At 44.7% G+C, this 26,130-nt stretch overlaps 1 protein-coding gene across 1 annotated transcript in view; it reads left to right on the top strand.

The window, feature by feature from the left end:
• The window catches only part of adcy9 (adenylate cyclase 9), a 39,229-nt gene extending 20,023 nt beyond the window's left edge, over window positions 1-19,206 (top strand). Inside the window, exons 2-10 of the mRNA XM_072670978.1 lie at window positions 3,171-3,328; window positions 3,699-3,797; window positions 6,437-6,720; window positions 7,471-7,573; window positions 7,993-8,198; window positions 9,368-9,527; window positions 10,115-10,263; window positions 10,420-10,464; window positions 11,569-19,206. Of these exons, the coding sequence (XP_072527079.1) occupies window positions 3,171-3,328; window positions 3,699-3,797; window positions 6,437-6,720; window positions 7,471-7,573; window positions 7,993-8,198; window positions 9,368-9,527; window positions 10,115-10,263; window positions 10,420-10,464; window positions 11,569-12,913 (2,549 nt within the window). The 3' untranslated portion in view covers window positions 12,914-19,206. The remainder of the gene's footprint in view (window positions 1-3,170; window positions 3,329-3,698; window positions 3,798-6,436; window positions 6,721-7,470; window positions 7,574-7,992; window positions 8,199-9,367; window positions 9,528-10,114; window positions 10,264-10,419; window positions 10,465-11,568) is intronic.
• The last annotated feature ends 6,924 nt before the right edge of the window (window positions 19,207-26,130 follow it).

Below are 26,130 nucleotides of genomic sequence, written 5' to 3'. Positions count from 1 at the left end.
AACCATGGCAATAAGGACCACCTAGTAACACTCTAGCAACCAGCTCGGTTGATCATAGAAACCACGTAGCAGCAACAAAGTAACCACCTCGCAATCACCCAGCAACCTCATAGAAACCATCTGGAGTAGCATAGCAACCGCCTGGATGCTATAGGAAGAAACGAGGTGCAAAAGTTAGCGCACCCTTCTTATGATACTACGATAATACACTAGCAATGTCCAATCAAGCACATGGGGTCCCACATCCATAGCAACCACCTGAAATTTATAAAGTACTAATCAAGCAACCACTTAGCAACATCATAGCAACCATTATGAACTCATTCTTGCTCCAGTAACTGCGAACGACACTTGTGGGAGGGGCTTAGATAGATGCATGAACAGAGTCCTCCAATGGGAATAGCTGTTGACCTCTTGGGCTGGTGGACTTCATGTAGTGTGGAGGTCTTTGGTTTCTTTGAGGTTCTGAGGAAGCCCTTTATGATGCACTTGATGGTCAAAAGTATTGGGACGCCTGCTCATTAGGCAGCATGGTGTCAAGAGGTTCCTCAGGGTTATCTGCTCCAGAGAGTCATATTCTATTGGCGGTATTAGCTGAATGCCTTCATTAGATGGGGGTGTCCACAAACATATGGACATATAGTCTGGGTTAAACCCTGATGATCGGGAGAACTTCAGCTCTCGGCTTTTCGGGGTTCTGAGGAAGTCTTGGCTGTTTGGGGGGGTTAAAAGGGAGGTCTCTTCTGAGTGGACGGGGGGGGGGGGTGATTTCCTGGATCTTCTTCCTGTGGGGTGAGCGGATTGTGTGTGTGTGTGTGTGTGTGTGTGTGTGTGTGTGTGTGTGTGTCTACTCATTAGATCATGCTGGACTACAGCTCACTCACACACATGCTCAAGGGTTTGGGGAGCGTGAAGGCCTCTTGATCTGGTCCCTACTTCGGAGTGCTCTGTGTGTGTGTGTGTGTGTGTGTGTGTGTGGTATTTGATGGTAATGGTTATAATGATTGTGGTGGTTGTGATGGTGTTGACTGTGATTGTAATGATGCTGATGCTGGTTATGGTGATCGTGACGGTGTTGACAGTGATTGGAATGATGATGCAGATGGTTGTGGTGATCGTGACAGTGTTGACTTTGATTGTAATGGTAATAATCATCATTGATGGTAATGATGCTGATGCTGGTTGTGGTGATCGTGACGGTGTTGACAGTGATTGTAATTATGCAGATGGTTGTGGTGATGGCGGTCGTAGTAATGAGGGTGGAGATTGAGCTGACCGTGATTGTAATGGTAATGACTATCATTGATGGTAATGATGCTGATGCTGGTTATGGTGATCATGACGGTGTTGACAGTGATTGTAATGATGATGCAGATGGTTGTGGTGATGATGAAAGTGGTCATAGTAATAATGGTGGTAATGGTGATGACCGTAATTGTAATGGGAAAGATGGTCGTTGATGGTAATGATTGTAATGATGCTGATGCTGGTCACAGTAATGCTAGGTGATGGTGTTGATGTACCTGGTGATTTTTCTACTTGGTGGTAACAGTGAAGATGATCAGAGTTGTTGATAATGATGATGATGCCAGTGACCGTAGCGGCAGCTATGATAGTCGTTCATGGTGGTGACGGTGTTGATGATGGTGGTGATTAGGATGATGTTAGTGTTGGTGATGGTGGTGGAAACCATAAGTTGAGTAAACAGTCTGGTATTTCAGATCCTCAGAATCTTGGACTTTACACACACACACACACACACACACACACACACACACACACAAAGCCAATTTACCCAAAATAGTCATGAAGCACAGGAAGACGGTTACCTCCAGCACACAGGCGGTCTCAGTTGCACGGCCAGTGACGTGGTTTTGACAAATTCCTCTCCTCACCAGTGGATCACCGATTGTGCAAATTCTGCGCTCGCCAGTGAGCTAATTAGATTAGGCCCACAGAGAGCAGAACCCAGCCAGTGATAACACACACACACACACACACACACACACACACACACTCCCCCGCTCTCCATGCTGTTTACCTCCACTCTCTGTTTCTCATCAGCAACATGAGCCGAGAGTTGAGTTTGAGTTTTTCCTCAAAAGCTCCGCAGCACCAGGAACACTGCAAGACCACCAGGGCCTTCTTCTTAAAAAGGGTCCCCAAAGAACCTCCAACCAGATTCAGTTCGGAGAAATTTAAGAAAACAATTCCCAGCGGGAACTGAGGTAATGGTCATGTAACTCCTCATCTCTGGCTCGCGCAGCGCTAAACGGCCGGCTTCAAGGGATAGTTTGGCAAAAAAAAAAAAAAAAAGGGAAATTAAATTTTAATTATTATTATTTCATTTTTTTAAGTTCGTTGTCTGAAGTTCGCCTCTTTAGCTCCGAGGTAACGGCAGCGTGTCGCCACCGATGAATGATCTGCGCTGTTCGCTGTTGGACATTTGTTTAAAGCTCATTGTTCGTTTCATTTACATGGTAAATTCTGCGGCTGTGGCCCTCGAGGCCTGGTTGCCGTAGCGACGCACATCCCCCAGAACTAGCAGCTACCTCGAGTCTGGAGGGGATGAGCTGCTCTCCGGTGTCAACGACGGTAGGAAGGCGGCAGTAAGGCAACGTGACGCGACACGCCACGTCTGTGTCCAAAAGTTTGTGGACACCCTTTCCGATGAATGCATTCAGCTACTATAGGTTGCAACCCGTCGCCAATAGAATGCCTGCCTAATGCCAAGCGTGGGCTATAAAGGGGTATAAAGCCCCCCAGCATTGAGCTGTGGAGCAGCTGGGATGGTTGTCGTTGTCGCCGCCGTCGTCGTTGTCGTCGTCATCATCCTCCAAAATCCTGACCTCACTAACTCTCTTGCTGTTGAATACAATCAAATCCTCACAGCAATGTTCCGCTCTAAAATCTAGTCGAAAGCCTTCCTCCTGGGACAGTAGAGACAGCTACTCCAACAGAAGCAGAGTAATACTTTTGATTCAGGAAGAAACGGTGAACGAGCAGGTGTCCAAATACTTTTGTCCAAACGGTGCCGAAAGCACCGCAGCATCACCGCCAAGGATGGTTTGAGCAGAGCGCTCCTCTGGGGTCTGGAGGAGGTTGGGAGGTTGGGAGGGTTGTGTAAAGGCTGTCTTGACGTGTCGCTGTGTTTGTGCGTCCGCCTGCAGGGTTGAAGACCTATCTGATCTCCGGGAGGAAAGTGGGCTCTCAGTGCGGCTGCTCTCAAAACAACCTCCTGGGGCGAGACTTCGGCGAGACCCTGAGTCCGTCTCCTCGGACGCACGCCTCCGAGCTCTCGCACCCGGCCGTGGCGGAGCACGCCAAGGTAGGTCTGGAGTGTATGGACACACATGCACGCTAACTTACACTACGTTGACAAAAGTATTGGGACACCTACACGGGGTAAATCCCTGGGCAGGAGGGAAGAAACTTCACCAGCCGACTCAACGAGCGATTAAGAGGTGTGTCCCAATACTTTTGTCCATATAGCGTACATCTACTCCCTAAAGGAACACAACAACCTGACTAGACCTTCAGTGAACAGCCGCTGCTCTTCTTTGAAGGCTTGACGCTAGATGTTAGAGCTGTGTGCTGTCCGCAAATGGTATGCACACACCTCCTGATTGCTGGCTGTGTTGATGTAATGTCTCTCTCTCTCTCTCTCTCTCTCTCTCTCTCTCCTATTCCGCTTCTAGACCCCGTGTGCTATTGTAGTGGATCCTGGTGGGAATCAAACGGCTGATGAAGCGACTCTGAACGGCTGCCAGGAGGAGCACAGGGCCAACAGCAGCAAGGTAGGAGCCCACGGCCGGCGGAACGGCTCTGCTGTTTACGGGTCAGTGCAGGAAAGCCCGGCGGGCCCGATCACGGCTCGGCCTGCAGCTGGAGCGGCCATCCACGACCTTCAGACTCAGAGGGTCGGAGCTGTGGGGAAAGCCTTACATTTCCATGGGAAGGAATAATACCATGCTAATGCTAATGAGCGTCGTTGTGTAAATCGTAGATATACGCTACAGGTAGACCTATGGGTAGACACTGGAGAAGGATCGACACTGTATAGCGATACCATGGAGATATATCTGTGGTATCTGGGTAATGTATATAGATGCATATAGATAGATATTGTGGATGTATATGTATATTGATATAACCATGGATACTGTATATAGATACTGTGGATATATATTGTATATAGAAACTATAGACACATACATAGGTAATATAGATAGATATTGTGTATAGATACTGTGGAGATCTGTATCTATATACAATATCTAGCAACAGTAGCCATGTATCCGCCTATAGTGTGTGTGTGTGTGTGTGTGTATATATATATATATATATATATATATATATATATGATATATAGTCTATAGTATCTGTATGCAATATCTAGCTACAGTATTCATGTATCCACCTATAGTGTGTATGTGTATCTATCTATCTGTCTATCCAACTCTCTCTCTCGCTATATATTTTATATATATATACACACACACACACACACTGTAGGTGGATACATGGATACTGTTGCTAGATACTGTATATAGATACTATAGACATATACAGAGGTACTGTAGATAGATAAAGTATGCCAGGTGGGTGCTAGAGGGTTGCTGGTTTGTTACTGGTGCTGCTAGGTGTTTGCTAGGATGGAGATGTTGAGATGTTGCTTTGGTGTTGCTAGATGGTTGCTATAGCGTGCCAGGTAGGTTGCTATGTGGTTGCTTTGAGGTTGGTAGATATTCACTAGGGTATTTTAGGAGGTTGCTAAGTACGAGCTAGATGGTGGGTGCCATGTTGTCGCTAGGCGGTTGCTGGCAGTTGCAGTGGTATACCAGATGGTTGCTGTGGTACGGCAGGTGGGCGCAGTGAATGAGGTTGGATAGATATTGTATATGGAGACTATAGATATAGACTATGGATACGTATATAATGTAAATAGATGTAGTGTATAGATACTGTAGATAGATACATAGATACTGTTTATATATATATATATATATATATATATATATATATATATATTTGGATACTGTATATATTGTATTTTGATATTATAAATATATATATATAAGATAAATACACACTGTAGATAGATATTGTATATAGAGACTATAGATTTGTGGACACATTTGTGGACGTTTTTCAGCCGTGCCGCTGCCCCTGCCCCTATCTGCTGCTTTCACCTGTGCGTAGGCGTGACCCCGGAGCCGAGGACTACCACCATAAAGCGCGGCTGCTGACTCCGAATTCCACTCAGCCAATCAGAGAGCGCTCTGCTGCGTGCCGAGTCCACACTGAGTGCTTTCTGCACTGTTGACAAAGGTCACGCCAGCAGGAAGTGAGACGGTGCCCTTATTGACCCAGGGGCGGGATGTTGTCTCTAAACTACGCTAGCTGTGAGCTAGACGCTCCGTATCCGAGGAGCCGCTCGACCGACGTCCTCTCCTTACAGATCATCAGCCAGAGCTTTAGCACTGTTGTAGGCTAATGTGGCTAAGCTTACAGCCTTGGATGCAGTGTGATTCCTGTTGCACCACCTAGCATCATGCAGACTGCAGTAGGTGGTATGCCAGGTGTGTGCTAGCTAGTTACTATCAGGTTGCTATGGTGTTGCTATGTGGTTGCTATGATGTTGCTATACATTTGCCAGGGTATCCCAGGTGGTGGTTATGGTGTTGCTAATTGCTTTTTAGATTATTTTTTAGATTATTGCTAAGCAATTACCACCGTATCCCAGATGGATGCTCTAGGGTTGCCAAGTTGTTAATGGGGTGTTGCTATGCGGTTGCTATGTTGTTGTTTTCCATTACTGTGGTATCCCAGATGGTTGCTGTAGTGTGTTGCCAGGTGGCTACTATAGTATGCCAGGCCGGTGCTATAGGGTTGCCAAGTTGTAAGGGTATTCCAGGAGGTTGCTGTAGTGTTGTTGGTAGTGGTGTAGTGGTGCCATGTTGTTGCTAGGTGGTTGCTATAGTATGCCAGGTGGGTGCTAGAGGGTTGCTAATTTGTTACTGGTGCTGCTAGGTGGTTGCTAGGCAGTTGCTATGGTATCCCAGATGGAGATGTTGCGCTGTTGCTTTGGTGTTGCTAGATGGTTGCTACAGCGTGCCAGGTAGGTGAAATAGGGTTGCTAGATAGCTGCTAAGTTGTTACTATGGCGTTGCTATGTGGTTGCTTTGAGGTTGGTAGACATTCGCTAGGGTATTTCAGGAGGTTGCTAAGTGCGAGCTAGTGAAGTTGTTACTGTGGTGTTGCCGGGTGGTTGCTATGGTTATTCCTGTGTTAAAAGAAAATGAATAAAAACCACAGCAACCATGACCGCTGATCAGAATGATGTATACAAGCCCTTACTTCAGTCCTCATGGTAACGTTAGTGTTGTCCTGCTGAACCTGTCCCCTAACGTCTCCGTCCCTGTATCCCTCCCAGTTCCCAGCTGGACGAAGCCCCAAAGCGGTCAACGGTCTGCTGAGCCCGCTGTGCGAGGAGGGCGTTCGGGCCAGCCAGACGTCTCTGTGCGAGATGCTGCAGAAGGAGAGGAGTCTAGGGGGCGGAGCAGGTGGAGGAGGAGGTGGCGGCGGCGGCGGCAGCAACACTCCAGTGATGATGGGAGGAGGCGTGGGAATGGACCGCTCGGCCCTCATACCGCTCAGGACCAAAGGGTTCCGGGAGAAGAGCGACGTCCACTTTGTGGACGTGATCAAGGAGGACAGGTGAGGTGTTTAGATGTTCCTTTGAAAACTTCAGACACTATAGCTGTAGCAACCAACAGCTATACCATAGCAACACCTTGGCAGCCACTTAGCAACACCTTAGCAACCAGCAGCTATACCATAGCAACACCTCAGCAACCAACAGCCATAGTTTAGCCACCAACAGCAACACCGTAGCTCCACTTAGCAACCAGAGCTACACTTTAGCAAAACCCTAGCAGCCACCCAGCAACACCGTAGGAACCAGCACCTATGCCAGAGCAACACCAAAGTCTGAGCCTTTGGTAGAAGTTACCAGAGAGCTCATAGCAACACCTTAGCAACCACCTATCTATGTCTTAGCAGCCGACAGCTATACCATAGCTACTCCTTAGCCACCTCTTAGCAACACCTTAGTAACCAGGAGATGTGCCATAGCAGCACATTAGCAGCCACTTAGCAGCACCACTGCTGAGCTGCAGTCACACACTCCGTGTGTACACTCTAACTGCACTCCAGTGTAGCAACACCTTAGCAACCACCCAGCAACACCTTAGCAACCAGCAGAAATCACTGAGCCACTCAGAGAGAGAGAAAGAGAAAGGCAAGTAGAGAGGCAGGTGGAACAGGAAGGGAAAGCCACAGGTGTGAAGAACGTAGTAAGGAGGTGTTCTAGATAGAGAGAGAACCAGGTGAGAACCGTTTCTATGACGACGATGATGATGAAGTGTGTTAGCTTTGATCTAATCCCTCGTTCTCGTCTCATCGTAGTTTGATGAAGGATTATTTCTTCAAGCCTCCAATCAACAAGCTGAGTCTGAACTTCTTGGAGAAATCTCTGGAGACTGCCTACCGCACCAGCTACCAACAAGCGGTACACACACACACACACACACACACACACACAGAGGTTTAAGTCCCATCAGTAATGGATAGTAATGTTAGTCATGTCTACAGACCTCTACTGGTTATATAAGGTACTGCAGTCAACTTAAGGCAAACCCCTCGATCTGTTTATTTCTATACCCATTATTATATCTATATACTATAACCACTCATAACTCCACACGGTCATATCACAACATTATGACCACCCCTGGTTTGGAATAAGCACAGCCCAGTCTGTCGGTCAGCGGGAGGGTCTAATAGAGAGTGGACAGTCAGTGGACAGTCAGTGGACAGTGGACGTCTGATCCACTAATAGCTGCTCTATGACCAACCCAGAGGTGGTCTTAATGTTCTGATATGAGTATATTTATGTATTTATGTTTATAAGTGATCTCTCTCTCTCAGGTGACGAACCACACGCCGGTGCAGACCTTCGCCAGCCCGGTCTTCAGCTCGCTGCTGGACGTCTTGCTGTCGTGCGCCGTGTTCCTCGCCCTCACGCTCGCCTGCTTCCTGTACCTGGTGCCCATGAAGCCGTCTCCCGGGATCACCATCGGCCTGGCGGCCGCGGCCGGACTGCTGGAGCTCGTCTCCCTGGTTTTGTCCATCCGGTGAGTTTTGTCCATCCGCCGAGCGAAACCGGATCAGGTCCTCCTCTCATCGCGTCTCGCGCAAAAACTCTCAGCCGCCGCGAGGAGTCATGAGTCATTCCTTCCCTTTCCGCAGAGGAACCGGGCCGGGAAGCCTCCCTTTGATTCTGTTCACGCAGGACGTTTTTTCTGCACGGTCATTATTTATCCAGACGTTCGGTCTGTTTGGCCGTGTTTACCTTCTTAAGCCCTTTTGCTTATCTTCTTCGTCTTTTTGAAGAATATTCAGAATATGCAGCGTCCAAAAAAACAACTCATAGTAATCTCATATATATATATATATATGTTAGTTCCACCATTTCGGTGCAGGACAGAAAAAGCCTGGACGCTTGTTCCTCTAAAGGATGGCGGATCGAGCTGAGCCGTGCTCAAAGCTGGGAGGGGTCGCCATCAAGTACGGAGGGGCTGGAGTACCGGGCCCTAATTGGGTCCTAATGGGTCCTTACTCTTGAAGATGATTGGTTGTTGGTTATGTCGTCCCGGTACTCCATATATATATATATATATATATATAGTGTAATGTGTAGTATAAGGTTTTTGTATTTATTAATTATTGTTTTTTTTTTTAAAGGACAGTGCGATATATTTGTTTATTGGTAATTTGTCTATGTACACGACGTATCGGTCTTACATTTTATTTATTTATTTATTTATTTATTTAATTCTTTTGTGGATGGTGTGATAACCATTATCTACCATTATCTATATTTTAATTTATTAATATATTAGGTTTTTTTTTGATAGTTTGTCTTTGAACATGGCGTATTTGCCTACTAAATAATTAATAAATAAATAAATAATTTATTTATTTATGTATTAAAATTTTTGGACACTGTATGATGTCCATTATCTATTCTTATCTGTCTAATAATCACTCAAATTCATTTATTTTATGATAACCATCGATTGTCTTACCACGGTATCCTTATATTTTATCCATCATGTCTCTTATTTTGATCGGACCTCCATCACAGCGTTTCGCTGGTAGTCTCACCGTGTATGACTCCGCACCCGACACGTAACCTTTGATTTGATTAGACTTTTATGTGTAAATGAGATGTAAATCAAGCCTTAACACTGTGCCCCCCTCCCCCCCCCCCCCCCCCCCCCCCCCCAATGTCCTCCCACAGTATGACGTTCTTTCTGCCCGACGTGTTGAGCTGCACTCAGTCTCTGCTGAAGGTGGTGTCCGGCTGGGTCCCTCGACACGTGATCGGCGCCGTGCTCGTCTCACTTCCTGCCATATCGGCCTTCTCCCATCTGGCCTACAGCCTCCACCTGCCCATTCAGGTGAGGGCTAAAGAAAGAGGCAGCTGTTTATCCGTATATATTCATGAGCTGTATGTCCAAATGTTTGTGGACACGCCTTCTAATTTTAGCGCCCCCCTGCTGGAGAACCTTCAGACTGCTACACGTGAGCAGCGAGTTTCAAACCCACGTCCCACAGTAAAGGTATATTAGAGGTGGCGTCATTTTAGTCAATTTAGAGTCATGTGAATTATTTTCTGCAGATTTTTATGCATCATATCGTAGAATTTTTATATTTTTTTTAATGCCTTGTGAGATCAAAGAGAGGCTCCCTGTAGAGGCGATGATTAAAGAGTAATTAGGAGTTCCAGGCATTAAGGCAGGCATCAAGCTTGCAGTCTTGTGGGGCCAACGCTTAGACAGTCACACCACTCGGGTCGTTACTTGGTCCTTAACTCAGCTCGCTAACCTCGTAATTAGCTGTTACTCGGGTGTGGAAATACTGCAGCGGGCCCACGCCGAACATTTTGCACGTGTAACGTCGGCATTAGGGGCAGTCATTGATGCGTAACCCTGATTTCTGTGTCTTCACCAATGGCCATTTCTCCCCCCGTCTCTCCTGTTTGCAGGTGATGATGTTCCTGTGCAGCGCCATCATCATCGCCATCATCCAGTACTGCAATTTCTGCCAGCTGAGTTTCTGGATGCGCTCGGTTCTGGCCACCGCCACCGGGCTCTCTCTGATTGTTGTGCTCTTCAGCGCCCCCGCTAGGACGAGGTGAGACACCAACCCATCCTTTATTAGCGACATCAGTATAGCTGCATGCTGTAGGTCAATATTAGACTCTTAGTGGTTTAGTTGCGGGGACAGCCGCACTGCCACGACGGCTAGATCTGCAAACTGACCCCTTCCTCCTGTGTTGTTTTTTTACAGTGACTTGTTGTCTTCCAGCGCCAACGCCAGCTTTCCACTGACTGGGTGAGTGTGACTTTTACGGCTGCCTAGGAGACGGCCTCCGTTAAGTGCGTGTTATAGGGGCTGATCTGCTTCACTCATCGCTGGCCGTGACTCACAAGACCCAGCTCTTTCCTTCCTGGAGCCCTGAGCCGGGGTCGTGGTGGTCTTTTGAGGGAGGTCTTCCGCCATTCAGTTTGGAGAAGATGTCTAGCCATTCACTCGCAACAGCACAAATCAGCAAGCTAGCTATTTTTATACTATGTCCACTCACTGTCCACTCTATTAGACACTCCTACATAGCTGGTCCACCTAGGTCGTCCTCTAGTAGTTCATCACGCCGTTGGTTGGCTACTTCTAGTTGGTGGACGATTCTCAGCAGCGCGACACACACTGCTAACACAGTGACTCACCACCCAAATACTACAGTCTGCTCTGTGGTGGTCAGTCCTGTGAGGTCCTGACCAGTGAAGAACAAACAGGGTGATAACAGGGAGGCTGATGACAATAAACTACGCAGAGAAAAAGATGGAGACAGCCTGGAATTACAGATCTACACAGTGCTCCTGTACGGGACGTGGAGCTTTAACGGTGGTCTTAATGTTCTGGCTGATCGGTGTAGACAGTATATAGAGTAGACCATGCGTCGGCCTTTGAACCTGGCAACGCTGAGACATCAGCCTTATGGACGTCTTGTCTACTTCCATAAATATGTAGCTAATGTGCGCTGTAATCTGTCCAAAAGTTTGTGGACACCCCTTCTAATGAATACATCCAGCTTTTTTAGGTTGCTCCCATTGCTGACATGGATTCGTTCAGCTTGTCTAGTCCGGTAAAGAAGCACTGCCAATAGATTAGGACTCGGGAGCAGGTAGACCCGATGAGCCTATCGGCACCATGCCTAGTAATGCCAGGGGGGTAAAGCCCCCCAGCAGCACTGAGCAGTGGAAGAACTGTGTTCTTCTCCATCCAGCACTTTTGGGATGAGCTGATGTGCTGATGCTTGCACCGAAATATAGTAGAAAGACAGTGAAGGAGCAGGTGTCCCAATACTTTTGTCCAAATAGAGTACATATCATATCTGTACTACTGCTCTGACCCACTGACCAGTCCTCTCCGCTGTTTCAGGAACAATACTAGTCTGGACGGCGACTGGACGAGCACCGTGGACCCCGCCCCGGTTTCCACAGCCCTGGATCTGCTGATTAGGGAAACACCACTGTCGTTTTTCTTGCTGCTTCTGCTGGTCTGGTTCCTGAACCGTGAGTTCGAGGTCAGCTACCGCCTGCACTACCACGGCAACGTGGAGGCCGACAAGCACCGCATCAAGATCCAGAACATGCGAGACCAGGCCGACTGGCTGCTGAGGAACATCATCCCCATCCACGTGGCCGAGCAGCTGAAGGTCACGCAGAGCTACTCCAAGAACCACGACAACGTCGGCGTGATCTTCGCCAGCATCGTGAACTTCAGCGAGTTCTACGAGGAGAGCTACGAAGGCGGCAAGGAGTGCTACCGCGTGCTGAACGAGCTCATCGGCGACTTCGACGAGCTGCTGCGCAAGACCGCCTTCTCCAACGTGGAGAAGATCAAGACCATAGGAGCCACCTACATGGCGGCGTCCGGGCTGAACGGGCGCCAGTGCCGGGAGCAGACGCACCCCCACGCCCACCTGTGCGCCCTCTTCGAGTTCGCGCTGGAGATGATGCGCGTGGTGGACGACTTCAACAAGAACATGCTGGGCTTCCAGTTCAAGCTGAGGATCGGCTTCAACCACGGCCCGCTGACGGCCGGGGTCATCGGCACCACCAAGCTGCTGTACGACATCTGGGGCGACACGGTCAACATCGCCAGCCGCATGGACAGCACGGGCGTGGAGTGCCGCGTTCAGGTCAGCGAAGAGAGCCACTGCGTCCTCAGCGGGATGAACTACGCCTTCGACTACCGCGGCACCGTCAACGTGAAGGGCAAAGGGCAGATGAGGACCTACCTGTACCCCAAACTGAACGAGAGCGGGCCTCAGGGCAAGGAGGACGGCGTCCTCGCCGCCGCCGCGGAGGCCGTTAGGAAACCCAGCGTAGCGCTCAGCGTGACCCCCAACACTATACCACCTCCTTCTACTTCTACTTCTTCCACTAGTGCCTGTCGTAGCAACTGTGAGGTACCACAGGGACCTAGCGTGGGCCCGTCCAAGTTGACGTCCGAGCGGCACAAAGACCCTTTTAGAGACGCTGTGCCTCCAGGCAAGGGCGAGGAGCGATCCCTCGCGCCTCCCGCGCCCACTTTCGGTGGCCCACAGCCGCCGTTAATAGCACAGTTAAGCGCCCCACTGGCCAGACCAGAGACACCTTTACGAGGGGAGGAGCAGCAAGAGGAGGAGGAAGGAGCCGGAAGAGGAGGAGGAGGAGGAGAAGAGGAAGAAGAAGAGGAGGCAAATGAGTATTCGAGACTCCGAGTAGGAGAGAGGCTTTGATCTGCACCCGCAGCTGCCGATCTTTACTGCCTGGCTGCCTCTATTTCCTCACTTGTTTTTTTTTTTCTTCCCCTTCCTCACGTTTTTCCAGCTCTCCTGTCCGAGGCGAGAGCGTACAAATTTGCTGAGGTTCACCTCCAGAGGTGCCTTAATTCTAATCCCATGTTAGACCTTGGAGGCTACAATGCAACAGCCGGTTTGGCTTAACAGCCTTAGCCTCCTGCTTAAGGAACTTGATCAGAGCGGGGGGACGGGGGGACGGTGAGGTGGTTTAGGGGGAATTCTGTGTGGATCACAGTATGGCACAAAAAAAAAATAACGGAATGATGCAGGAAAAGGGAGGAAAAGGGAGGGCAGCGAGTTTCTGTTTTGGGTGTTCTTCTTCTTCTGCTTCTGCTAATGTGTCGTTTGTTTGTTTGTTTGTGTGTTTGTTTGTTTATTAAGTGCCTTCAGGATTATTGTTATTATCATAATGAGTAGATGAACATGATCGGTGAAAGAAACGAACAAGTCGGAGATGTTGGAACAAGATTAGCATGCCGTTCTAGATCACGACGACGGACAGCTCTGTGGTTCTCGTTTTTGTCGCGTTCGTTTGTTTGTTTGTTTATTTTTTTTTCTTAATATAATTTTGTTAATATATTACAATCTTTTTTGTTTTTTTTGCTGTACTCTGTTCTTAATTTCAGAAATGATTGTCTGATCTGAGATGTGACCTTGTGGAGGAGACGTGCCAGTCGCTAGCTAGGAAGCAGAAGCAGTCAGTCGTAGATTTGGGGGGCGGGATCATCGGCCTCGGCCGATCGCTTCTTAGCTTTTTTCTTTTTCACGAAATGCTGCAGCGAGTCTAATCGGATTCCTTCCATTTTCTTGTTTTCCCTCCATTTTTTGTTGTGTGGTGGAGGGGTGTGGGGGTGGGGGAGTGTTGGAGCGTTGGAGCTTTGGCGGGAACCTGATCGGATATCAGCTTCTCAGTTCGAACGATCTTTAAGCTACATGCTAAGCGCTAAACGTGGGAATCTGGCTGGGTTTTTGGAGTAGTGGGAAGAAGGTGGGAGCAGCCAGGCGCCGCCAGTTTGCATATTCAGCCCAGTACCGGTACTGACCTCTATGGGTGGTGTTGCCGATTTGGCAGATTGGGGGTTGGAGCTTGGCAGAAAACCTAATCGGACGTTCTCTCGGTTCGAACGATCCTTAAGCCAGAAGCTAAGCTAAGAAAGGTTGGAAAGCATATGCTGTGCTCAGTACCAGTACTGACATCTACAGGTGATACCACCAAGCAAAATCAACGCCCCCCCCCCCCCTTAAATGTACGTTTTTGGATTTGTCGCTGCAGCGCTAGCCTTACGTCGTGTGTTAGCGACCGCACAGCAATACGGTGGAGCCCCTCATTCACGAAAGCTTCGCTTCTGTGGCCGGCCCAACAGCGTTTAGCTCCAAAGCACAAAGTTGGAAGCGTAGGGAATACAGCAAAGGAATCGTAAGGGATCATATATAAATATATAACGTTGTTTTTGTTTTTTTTTTCTCAGCAGAAAGCATTTCTAAACATATCCCAGTTCTGACTGTGAACAACTCTTTGTGTATTTGTCCGAAGATTTTAATATTTGTTTTTTTTTCTTCTACAGATTTATTATTTTTCATATATCCTAAAATTGTTGGAAGACGTTCGCTTCCTGATGCATTAGAAATCTCGAACCTTTCGGGCGATCCTGTTATTTTCCCCCCCCGGTCGCGCAATAGCCGCTAAAAGTCACCCTCGGATCGCTGGATTTCTCGGTCTTGTGCCAGTAGCTGAACTTTTCTTCGCTTCTCTTCCCGTTCGCATTACCGTGGCCTTGGTTTTGGGAATGTTCTGCTGTATCCGTGAACTCTTGAATCGCGCCACTTTAACATGGGTTGGTTGGGAAATCCTCGGTGCAATCGAAAGCCCCTACGAAACTACGGAAATGTACGTCGCGCTCTATATTAGCAGTATGTTCCAGATCAGAAAACAGACGTATTGTTAATATATTCAGAGTACATTTCTTTTTTATGTATGAGGGAACCTTTCAGTAGAAGTTTCTTTATCTAGTGCCTTTTGTTTTTGTTTTTGGGATTATTATTTTTATTTTATTTTTTAGGGTGAGAAAGAGCTAAACAAAAAAAAAAAACACACCTTGTGTTTGAAACGATGAGCCTTCTGTGAAATTCTCAACTTCTGCTTGTTCGAGTCTAGCGCCCCCTCTCTTCTTGCCTCTCGCTAGCCCTCTCTGAAGGGGTCTGTGCGATACTGACCCCTACTTTTCTTGCGCCTCCCGCGTCGTTCCTACCTTTCTGCACGAGTTGGTGGTTTTAGTTTGTCATTGGGAACACGAGGGGAATCATCTGTACATGCTCTGAAAAATGAAGGTGCTGCAAAGGGATCTTTGGGTGGTGCCATAGAAGAACCATGTTTGTAAAGGAAATGCTGTGGGTGTGGTGAAGAACCTTTAGATTGGTGGAGAACCTTTAGATTGGTGGAGAACCTTCATGTTGTTTTCTTCAGGTTGGTGGAGAACCTTTGCGTTGATCTCTTCAGGTTGGTGAAGAACCTTCAGATTGGTCAAGAACCTTTAGATTGATCTCTTCAGGTTGGTGGAGAACCTTCAGGTTGGTGAAGAACCTTCGCATTGATCTCTTCAGGTTGGTGAAGAACCTTTAGATTGGTGAAGAACCTTCGTGTTGATCTCTTCAGGTTGGTGAAGAATCTTCGGATTGGTCAAGAACCTTTAGATTGGTGAAGATCCTTCGCGGTGTCTTCAGGTTGGTGAAGAACCTTCGGGTTGGTGAAGAACCTTCGCGTTGATCTCTTTAAATCTTTCAAAGGTTCTTCACAAATGCATCTCCTGTACAAGCGTGGCTCTGTTCTTCTGTGGCCCGAGTCCTGCCCGGTTTGCTGACCTCCCTGCTCTAGCAGACCTCCTGAACCTGCTGGCGATGATCAGGCCAGGTTGAATCAGGAGCGCTTGGGCAGGAAAAGCACAAAACCTGTGGAGGAATCCGGCCTTCCACGACCAGAGCTGTCCACCCTTCTGTCCACCCCGGTTCTGTGGCATCGCTCGAGGAACCCGTTGCGGCACCTGTAGTTTGCATTTCAGGCAGATAGGGCGGGGAGGGAGGCGGGAGAGGTCCTCAGTTAGTCTTCACTTCAGTGACGTCGGCACAGCGGAGGCCTCCGGGACTCCGGGACATCGGGACTTCCCTCCTATTCGTATGATTTCTTTGTTTTGGTCTGTAGAATTTAGCACTCTGGAACGATGTAGTGCCTTTTTTTGCCAGCCATTCCTCATCTATGACTGACAGAAGGTTGCCTGTAGCCAATCTGGGTGTCAAATATCTTGGTGTTTGACACTTAACTTAATACCTGAGCGCTTTTTGTTGCGTAAAAAAAATTTTTCCAGACACCAGATATTCAACACTGTGTATCTTTAAAAAAACATAAACAAAAAACGGAAATCTCGGGATGGATAAGGGACTTTTTTTTGTTTGTTTGTTTGTTTGTTTATTTTAGGGGGTATTGATTTATTGTATGGTGCACTGCTTATCAACCACGCCACACTTAAGTCTGAACAGACGTCATTATCGCATCACTCCATCGGCTTCAAGGCGGAAAAGTTCAAAAGACGAAAATTAAAAAAAAAAAAAAAAACCTCCAATGCAAGCTGACAGTATTTAAACGTAATTACTCATGCGTAGTTATAAAGTGTGTTTGATTGATTTGATTGATTTTGTTTTTGTTTGTTTGTTTGTTTGTTTTTCTTTTTCTTGAAGTATCAAATGAATGAATTGATATTTATGAATTTGTATTTCCGTGTCTGGAGGAGTCGTGCAGTTCGAGAGCCTGTATGGCGTAGTCGATTTAACGGATGGCGCGCAAGGAAGGGCTCTTCGCCAACCCACCCCAACCCCGTAGCACCAGCCGCGGTGCCGAAAGCCTGTGGAGCCGTAACGTACGGGAGTCTACTGCCGCCCAACCCCACCCCCCCCCCCCCCCCAACTCTGTGCTGCTTTAGAGGTCATTTATACTACGAATTTACTACGAATTCCACGGCTGAATTGACGCCACCAAAAAAAACTACGCAAAATGACCTGTACAGTACTGTGTATTTCAGTTTCAGGCACCTACACTGCTATTAAACGTCACAAGAAGCTCCAGATCTCCTCAGAACAGAAATAGAATCCAGAATTCTCATTCTGAAGAAAGAAAGTAGTGAGATCTTGTCGGTGAGCTAGTCTGAAGAACAGAGCTCGGTTCCTCCAGGGTTCTCCTGGACGCCCCCTCCCCAGTCCAGCCATCATTTACCACCAAACCAGGGCCGAATTCACAAAGAATTTTATTTATGCATTTTTCTTAACTTCTCTACATAACTTGAAGATAAAAGTGAAAATAAATGATAAATGTTTCCCTCTTGTATAGAAGCATCAAAAGAATCTAAGAATAACTGGTAAAAAAAAAAATCGTAAAAATGTTTAAAAAATATTTTCTTATCTTTACTGGTTTCGGAAGGTCGGCCTCTAAAATAATCAGTTTTAAACGGTTGAATTTCAGAATTAAACCAATTGAACTGGATTAAAAGTGGAGATTTTTCGTACAGTAGTGTTTGTTTTCACGTAAGGAAACATCCTTCAGAAAATTCTTTTTTTTCGTAATATTAAAAAAACAAAAAACAAACAAAAAACAAACTATAAACAGCTCGGTTCCTAAATTATTTCTTTTTTTTTTCTCGCACTGGTTTAATGGTGGGATGTCGGGAAGCCCTTGTTTTCTTCATGTAGAAACGAACACAAGTTTAAGAACAGTCTCCACGTTAATTAGACGTTAATTCTGTAATTCAGCCACTGAAACCGATCCTTTTTAGAAGCCGACCTTCCAACCTCCTACAGTCTGAGACCAGAATGAGATTGACGTAAAAGTTAATTATTTGACGATTAATTAATTATATTCATATTTAAGAATCTTTTGAAATATATATTTATAGTTTTTTTCAGAAAGGAAAAGTTAAAAAAAAATTGAAGTTAAGAAGGGGGGGGGCGGCATTTATTAATAAATTCTTTATTTCTGTGACCCTGCTCCAGGATGATTACGTATAAATAATACTTTGGAGATGTTTTAATGAACACTGTGATGAAAAACCACCACGACTTTCTATAGGAATGTCGGTATTGAAATAAATTGGTAATTAATTAGTATTTAAATTAATATTCATATTCATTCTAATATTTAGCGTTTTACTGAGGAAATACGACATTAATAAAACATTTCTGATCAGGTGCCTGAACCTGTATGTAGTGCACAGTACTGCCAGTATCACCGCCGCCGCCCTCCCTCTCTTGACACCAGTATCAAGAAGTTTCCGAAGAACCGAGAAACCGAAGCCCACGGAATCGTTCGGCTAACCCAGCTCCTCTTCACTGTACCCAGCCATTTCAAGCCGGGCGGCGTTCAAGCCGAGAGCGAGGCGTCCGTACTGGCTGAGCAAAACTGATGTAGACTTTATTATTCTTTTGTGCCTTTTTTTAAAAGTTTGAAACCTTAACTTTCAATGGAAGGTCCGATTCCGTTCGGGTCACTATGGAGCATTTCTATTGGTCCGTTCCTCATGACTATCTATGAGACACTGGGTAAAGAACAGCTGCCAGATTCTGATTATGTCCAAAAGTTCCCAAAAACAAACAAAAAAATTCGCTAGTGTGGAGCTACGAGATTTTTTTTTTAAATCATTTTTTTTCGCAGAACAGCGACGATGTGTGTCCACAATTAACGGAAGTCGAATCGATAAATTGATAGAGAGCGTTTGGTGTGGAACCTACCAAAGGGTTAATCGTTTAAAAAAACAAACAAAAAAAAACAAAAAAAAAAAGAGGAATGTGCCATCCGATCTACCTTCTGAATGAGTATTATACCTGCTTGTGCCAATATGGGAGGATGCTTTGTGTATACCAAAGAGATTGGACAGAAATTTGGACGGAAATTTGCAGTCCGAAGCTACACGGACGTGATTTATTATTTTTTTTTTTTATTATTATTGTGTTTTTTTTTTCTCATCAGTCAATATTCTGCAATTGTATTTTTTTTTCTGTAGTGTCACATATTAAATATGATTTTTTTTCCTTTCTTTTTTGTGCACATTATACATTTAATCCATACATGAGCATAATCTGTATACATTTGCACAATTCACTTTGTATGTACATATCCATATGTATTGTTTTATTTGAATTTTCAAAAATGAAAATACATGTGCATGTGCCAGATTTTGAGAGCAGAAAAAGTGCTGGTGTGTGTTCTGTTGTGTTGTGTGTTTGTGATTGTTCTACACCCTACACGCCGTAGAAGAACCGCTTTCGCCTCCATCTAGAACCGTGTTGTTCATACCTCACCCCTACCTGACCGTCTGCCCCAGCTCTGGCCGTTCCAGACATGGCCTCCGCGAGGCCTCCGCAGGACGTCCTGCTGTGGTCTCAGGCACACCAGGGCTAACGGCGTCAGCAGCAGTCCTGCGAGTTGCGAGGTGGGTCGGGCCTCAGAGGGTCACGTCGCATTGCATCGCATCAGTGAGGCTCCAGTTGTCTAGAACGTCACAGTTTGGTTCTCGTCAGCGTGGCTGAGGTTCCTCCTGTTTCTAACTGCTGCTGCCTAATATGTAGATCCCACCTCTCGGCAGACGCCGCTGTAGATGAAGGTCAGCATCGGTGGTACTAATGTTATGGCTGATCAGGGTCATCTCAACCTATTAAAAAAAAAAGGTTCTTTATAGAACCAAAAGTGGTTCCTCTACGTCCAAACCTTCTCGTTAGTGAAGGTGCACCCATAGCGGACACACCTGGTGAGAGCATACTGACCCACGTACTGCCCGTACTGCCTAACGCCAGGTGTCTGCCAGAGGGGTATCGAGGTCCTCCAGCAGCAGCAGTAACTGACCTCAGGCAGCAGATCCTCCTCCAGAGAGAAGAAGAGTCTGTGAGGCTGTTCCTGCAGCAAAGGAGGTTCTAAAGGAGGTTCTAAAGGAGGTTCTAAACCCACGCCTCTCTTACAAAACCTGCTTCTTCTATGGTGTCTCTCCAGGAACCCGCTGTAGCACCGTTCCTGTAACACAAGGTAAAACATCAGTAGTGGGCAGGCAGCGGAGGCCCACGGGCCTACGTCCAGGGGGTCGGGCAGGTGTGCCCTCAGAACTCGGACCATCAGCACCTGCTTTAGTGCCTCTCATACAGGGCTTAGAGACCTTCGGCCCTTTCAGCAGACTGCTCTGGACAGAGCGAGCTGTGGGCGACCTGTGGGTACGGAGGCGATGGAGAGTTTAACGGTATGGTAACCTTCTCGGAAAAGATCACGGTTTTACAGAATTATTATTATTATTATTATTATTATTATCATCGGACTCGGCGAGGGCGACGTGCTTCCTATAAATAAAGGATCAATAAGAATATAGAAGAATGCCACACTTATGATTACTTTTACTTCTGGATGAATCCATTAATTAATAATCAATTAAACTATCCATTAAACTCTAAAGGCTGGGTGGATTCTCGACAGGAGGAGGGGCAGGTTCGGTCATTTAGCATTTGGAACAGCAGCGTGGTGCGCAATGCATTCTGGGATACCTGGCAGGGCCAAGTCCACACTGGTCCCGTCCTGATGCACCCTTGAGAACACGGGCGGGACAGGAACACAGCCGGGCGTTCGGACCGGACTCAACTGCTATAGACAGGAGCAGAACTCGAGCTGCAGCCGAACACAGACCCGACTAATCACACTCAGACCTGACTATTCAAAAACAGACCCGACTAATCACACTCAGACCTGACTATTCATAAACAGACCCGACTAATCACACACAGACCTGACTAATCAAAAACAGACCCGACTAATCACACTCAGACCCGACTAATAACACACAGACCTGACTATTCAAAAACAGACCCGACTAATCACACACAGACCTGACTAATCACACACAGACCTGACTATTCAAAAACAGACCCGACTAATCACACTCAGACCCGACTAATAACACACAGACCTGACTATTCAAAAACAGACCCGACTAATCACACACAGACCTGACTAATCACACACAGACCTGACTATTCAAAAACAGACCCGACTAATCACACACAGACCTGACTATTCAAAAACAGACCCGACTAATCACACACAGACCTGACTATTCAAAAACAGACCTGACTAATCACACACAGACCTGACTATTCAAAAACAGACCCGACTAATCACACACAGACCCGACTAATCACACTCAGACCTGACTATTCAAAAACAGACCTGACTAATCACACACAGACCCGACTAATCACACACAGACCTGACTATTCAAAAACAGACCCGACTAATCACACACAGACCTGACTATTCAAAAACAGACCTGACTAATCACACACAGACCCTACTATTCAAAAACAGACCCGACTAATCACACACAGACCTGACTATTCAAAAACAGACCCGACTAATCACACACAGACCCTACTATTCAAAAACAGACCCGACTAATCACACACAGACCCGACTAATCACACACAGACCCTACTATTCAAAAACAGACCCGACTAATCACACACAGACCTGACTATTCAAAAACAGACCTGACTATTCAAAAACAGACCCGGCTAATCACACACAGATCTGACTAATCAAAAACAGACCCAACTAATTAAAAACAGACCTGACTAATCACACTCAGACCTGACTAATCAAAAACAGACCCAACTAATCACACTCAGACCTGACTAATCAAAAACAGACCCGACTAATCACACTCAGACCCGACTATTCAAAAACAGACCCAACTAATCACACACAGACCCGACTAATCACACACAGACCTGACTAATCACACACAGACCTGACTATTCAAAAACAGACCCGACTAATCACACTCAGACCTGACTAATCAAAAACAGACCCGACTAATCACACACAGACCTGACTATTCAAAAACAGACCTGACTAATCACACTCAGACCTGACTAATCAAAAACAGACCCGACTAATCACACACAGACCTGACTATTCAAAAACAGACCTGACTAATCACACACAGACCTGACTATTCAAAAACAGACCTGACTAATCACACACAGACCCTACTATTCAAAAACAGACCCGACTAATCACACACAGACCTGACTATTCAAAAACAGACCCGACTAATCACACACAGACCCTACTATTCAAAAACAGACCCGACTAATCACACACAGACCTGACTATTCAAAAACAGACCTGACTATTCAAAAACAGACCCGGCTAATCACACACAGATCTGACTAATCAAAAACAGACCCGACTAATCACACTCAGACCTGACTATTCAAAAACAGACCCAACTAATCACACACAGACCCGACTAATCACACACAGACCTGACTAATCACACAGACCTGACTAATCACACACAGACCTGACTAATCACACCCAGACCTGACTAATCACACACAGACCTGACTAATCACACAGACCTGACTAATCACACACAGACCTGACTAATCACACCCAGACCTGACTATTCAAAAACAGACCCGACTAATCACACACAGACCTGACTAATCAAAAACAGACCTGACTAATCACACACAGACCTGACTATTCAAAAACAGACCTGATTAATCACACTCAGACCTGACTTATCAAAAACAGACCCGACTAATCACACACAGACCTGACTATTCAAAAACAGACCTGACTAATCAAAAACAGACCTGACTATTCAAAAACAGACCCAGCTAATCAAAAACAGACCCAACTAATCACACACAGACCTGACTATTCAAAAACAGACCTGACTATTCAAAAACAGACCTGACTAATCACACTTAGAACACACAGACCTGACTAATCACACTCAAACCTGACTAATCACACTCAGACCTGACTAGTCAAAAACAGACCTGACTAATCACACTCAGACCACACAGACCCGACTAATAACACTCAGACCTGACTAATCACACACATACCCGACTAATCACACACATACCCGATTAATAACTCAGACCTGACTATTCAAAAACAGACCTGACTAATCACACACAGACCCGACTAATCACACTCAGACCACACAGACCCTAATCAAATTAAGACCAGACTAATCACACAGGCCCAATTAGTCAAACTCAGACCACACAGACCCTAAGAATTACACTCAGACCACACAGAACCGACTAATCCCACTCAGACCCAACTAATCCCACTCAGACCCAACTAATCACACTCAGACCTGATTTATCACACTCAAAACACAGACCTAAATAATCTGTCAGACCACACAGACCTAACTAATCAAACTGAGACGTCCTGATGCACCCTCAGGCTGGGTTAGAGCTCTTCTCAGCCAATCAGCTCGCAGGGCCGAATCTAACTGTTGTATTGTATTATATTACAAACTGGTTTTACACTAATTTATTAAATAAGACAAAAAGTTTTAGCTTTGATCTAATTACAGTCTAATAATGTAATTACAGTCTAATAATCTAATTACAGTCTAATAATATAATTACAGTATAATAATATAATTACATCAATCTAATTACAGTCTAATAATCTAATTACATCAATGTAATTACAGTCTAATAATCTAATTACAGTATAATAATCTAATTACATCAATGTAATTACAGTCTAATAATCTAATTACAGTCTAATAATCTAATTACATCAATGTAATTACAGTCTAATAATCTAATTACAGTCTAATAATCTAATTACAGTCTAATAATCTAATTACAGTATAATAATCTAATTACAGTATAATAATCTAATTACATCAATGTAATTACAGTCTAATAATGTAATTACAGTCTAATAATGTAATTACAGTATAATAATCTAATTACAGTGTATTTTGGTAGATCTACTCATACCCAAACTGAAAGATGTTCTTATTTAGACATAATTGTTTTCATAAATGTTTTATTTGATTAAAGACTAAAATGGAGGAAATGCTAATATTGTTATTAATTGGTGTTCTAAAGCTACTTAGGATTCATAACTATAAAACTGGAGAGTAAATGAAATGGCTATAATTGTGTGTCGTCATGGCGACACGCGGCTCGATTTCCCACTCCATTTTGCAGGTCAAAACATCTACAAGTATAAACCAGGATGGCTTGGTTAGTCGAACCCGGGGCAGCCCAAAGCTGACCCTAGAGGTCACTAAACAAGGCGGATCCCAAAACTCAGGCAATATTGGGAGTTCGGTGATTTCAGAGGGCCGTGTACAAAAATACAGCTTTAATAGACAGTAGAAACCAAGGACCTGACGTTTGTATTAGCCTTCAGCAAGCTTCTGACAGAGCTCTCTGGACATTTGGATATTTGACCACTCTTCCTTGGAGAACTGGGGGGTTCGGGAGACCACCTCGAACCACCAAGACACAGGCCTGACATCCTAAAACATACCTAAAGTAGCCATGACAGCAATAAAATTTCACACTTATGAAACTTATTAAAACCGAAATAACATTTTTAATTAAAAAAATTATTATTATTAGTTTGAAACGTATAAAATTTTCAGTACCAAAATGCAGTGCGACGTTACACTGCAGATTGTTTAAAATGGCTAATTTTTAAAGAAGTTGCTGTATTTCAATAATTTTCTGTAATTCAACCATTAATCAACACATACAAACATATATGTGATCATTTAATATTTATTACATACATTAAAGTTTAATACACATATGTACACACATATATATGTGTACATAATCTAAAATACATAATCCAAATTATGTAAAAAACATTACATTAAAAACATTGTACCTTGATGAAAGAATCATATATATATATATATATATGAAATATAACATAATATAATATAATGACATATAGCTACAGAAAACGATCATTCCAGTGTGTTTTGGTAGGTAACAGGATTTTAATCTGTCCATCCAAAATGAAAAAGTTATTATTTATTTATTATTAATATGATCACACACTAAAATCAAAGAAATGCTATTACTGTTTTTTTTTTATTGGTGGGTTACATTATTAATTATTATTAAACAGTTAAATCCATGTAAAGTGATGAGTCAGAATATTTGAAACATAAATATATACATTAACAATGTTATATTATATTACATCAGAACTATAACTGATATTTACCTAAACGGTCACTACACATATGTACAGAAATATACAGAAATATACAGAAATATACAGAAATATAAATCCTCCATCACGTCTCTCCCTTGTTTTGGGAGTTTTTTCAGAATTTCATGATGGATGGACCAACAGAAATGCTCCAAAATTCATTGAAAGTTTAAGTGTTTTTTTTTCTTCTCTATTTTTCTCCAGGTTTTTGCAAAACAACAACTCATATCTTAGAATTATGTCTCTACTATACTCCCAAATCCTTGTAGGAATCAAACTCTACTTTTCTGAGAGAGTATTTAGTACGGAAATACAGCGTACCAAACCCAACTGCACTCCGGCCTCCCTAACTAAAGACCTGGAGTTCCTAATACAGCACAGCAGCGATGGCACACTTTCACTTCTCACTTGTATCGTTTATTTTTTTTTTTAAGTATTTATAACTACTTTAGTCCCAAAATAAAGTATATAAATATAGAAATATTTTTAGAACTTTTTTTTTTTTTTTGGTTTTTGAAATATTTCAAAACTACTAATATGAGCCTGACAGAGATGACCTGGATATTTTCCTTTTATTTATTCATTTTGAATAATTCTATATATTTTTGTACCAATGTATGTAAAGTACAGTGTTAACTTAAACTACAACAATAGGTAAATAACTTTTACCTACATAAACACCTGGACTTGTTCTTAATGTCATTTAATGTTATTTTACTTAATAAATATTTTTCACTTTAATGTTTTTATACATAAATTAATAATTGTTATAAAATATATATTTAAAAGTTACTAAAATTGTTATAAAAAACGTGAAAAAAATGAATTTACAGGATTTTTATGTTTATATATATATTTTTAAATATGATAAAAGAATATTTGGAACTCCAAAACACCGGGTTTGATTGCACTCCGCCCCCAGAATACAAAGACCCAGCGGAGCTCCCTCCGTCCCTCCATCCGCGGTCCTGCAGCGCCCCCAGCGGCCGCCCCGCCTCCGTGCTGCGCCGCTGTGACGCACGCTCCGTTACGTAGGGCGTGATCGCCCCTCCCCCGCCGCGCGCGCTGGAAAAAAGAGAAA

This window comes from Salminus brasiliensis, chromosome 25 (genome assembly GCF_030463535.1).
Source record: "Salminus brasiliensis chromosome 25, fSalBra1.hap2, whole genome shotgun sequence".
Taxonomy (NCBI): domain Eukaryota; kingdom Metazoa; phylum Chordata; class Actinopteri; order Characiformes; family Bryconidae; genus Salminus; species Salminus brasiliensis.
Note: the sequence above shows the minus strand (reverse complement) of the source record. Positions and strands in the feature narration are given on the sequence as shown.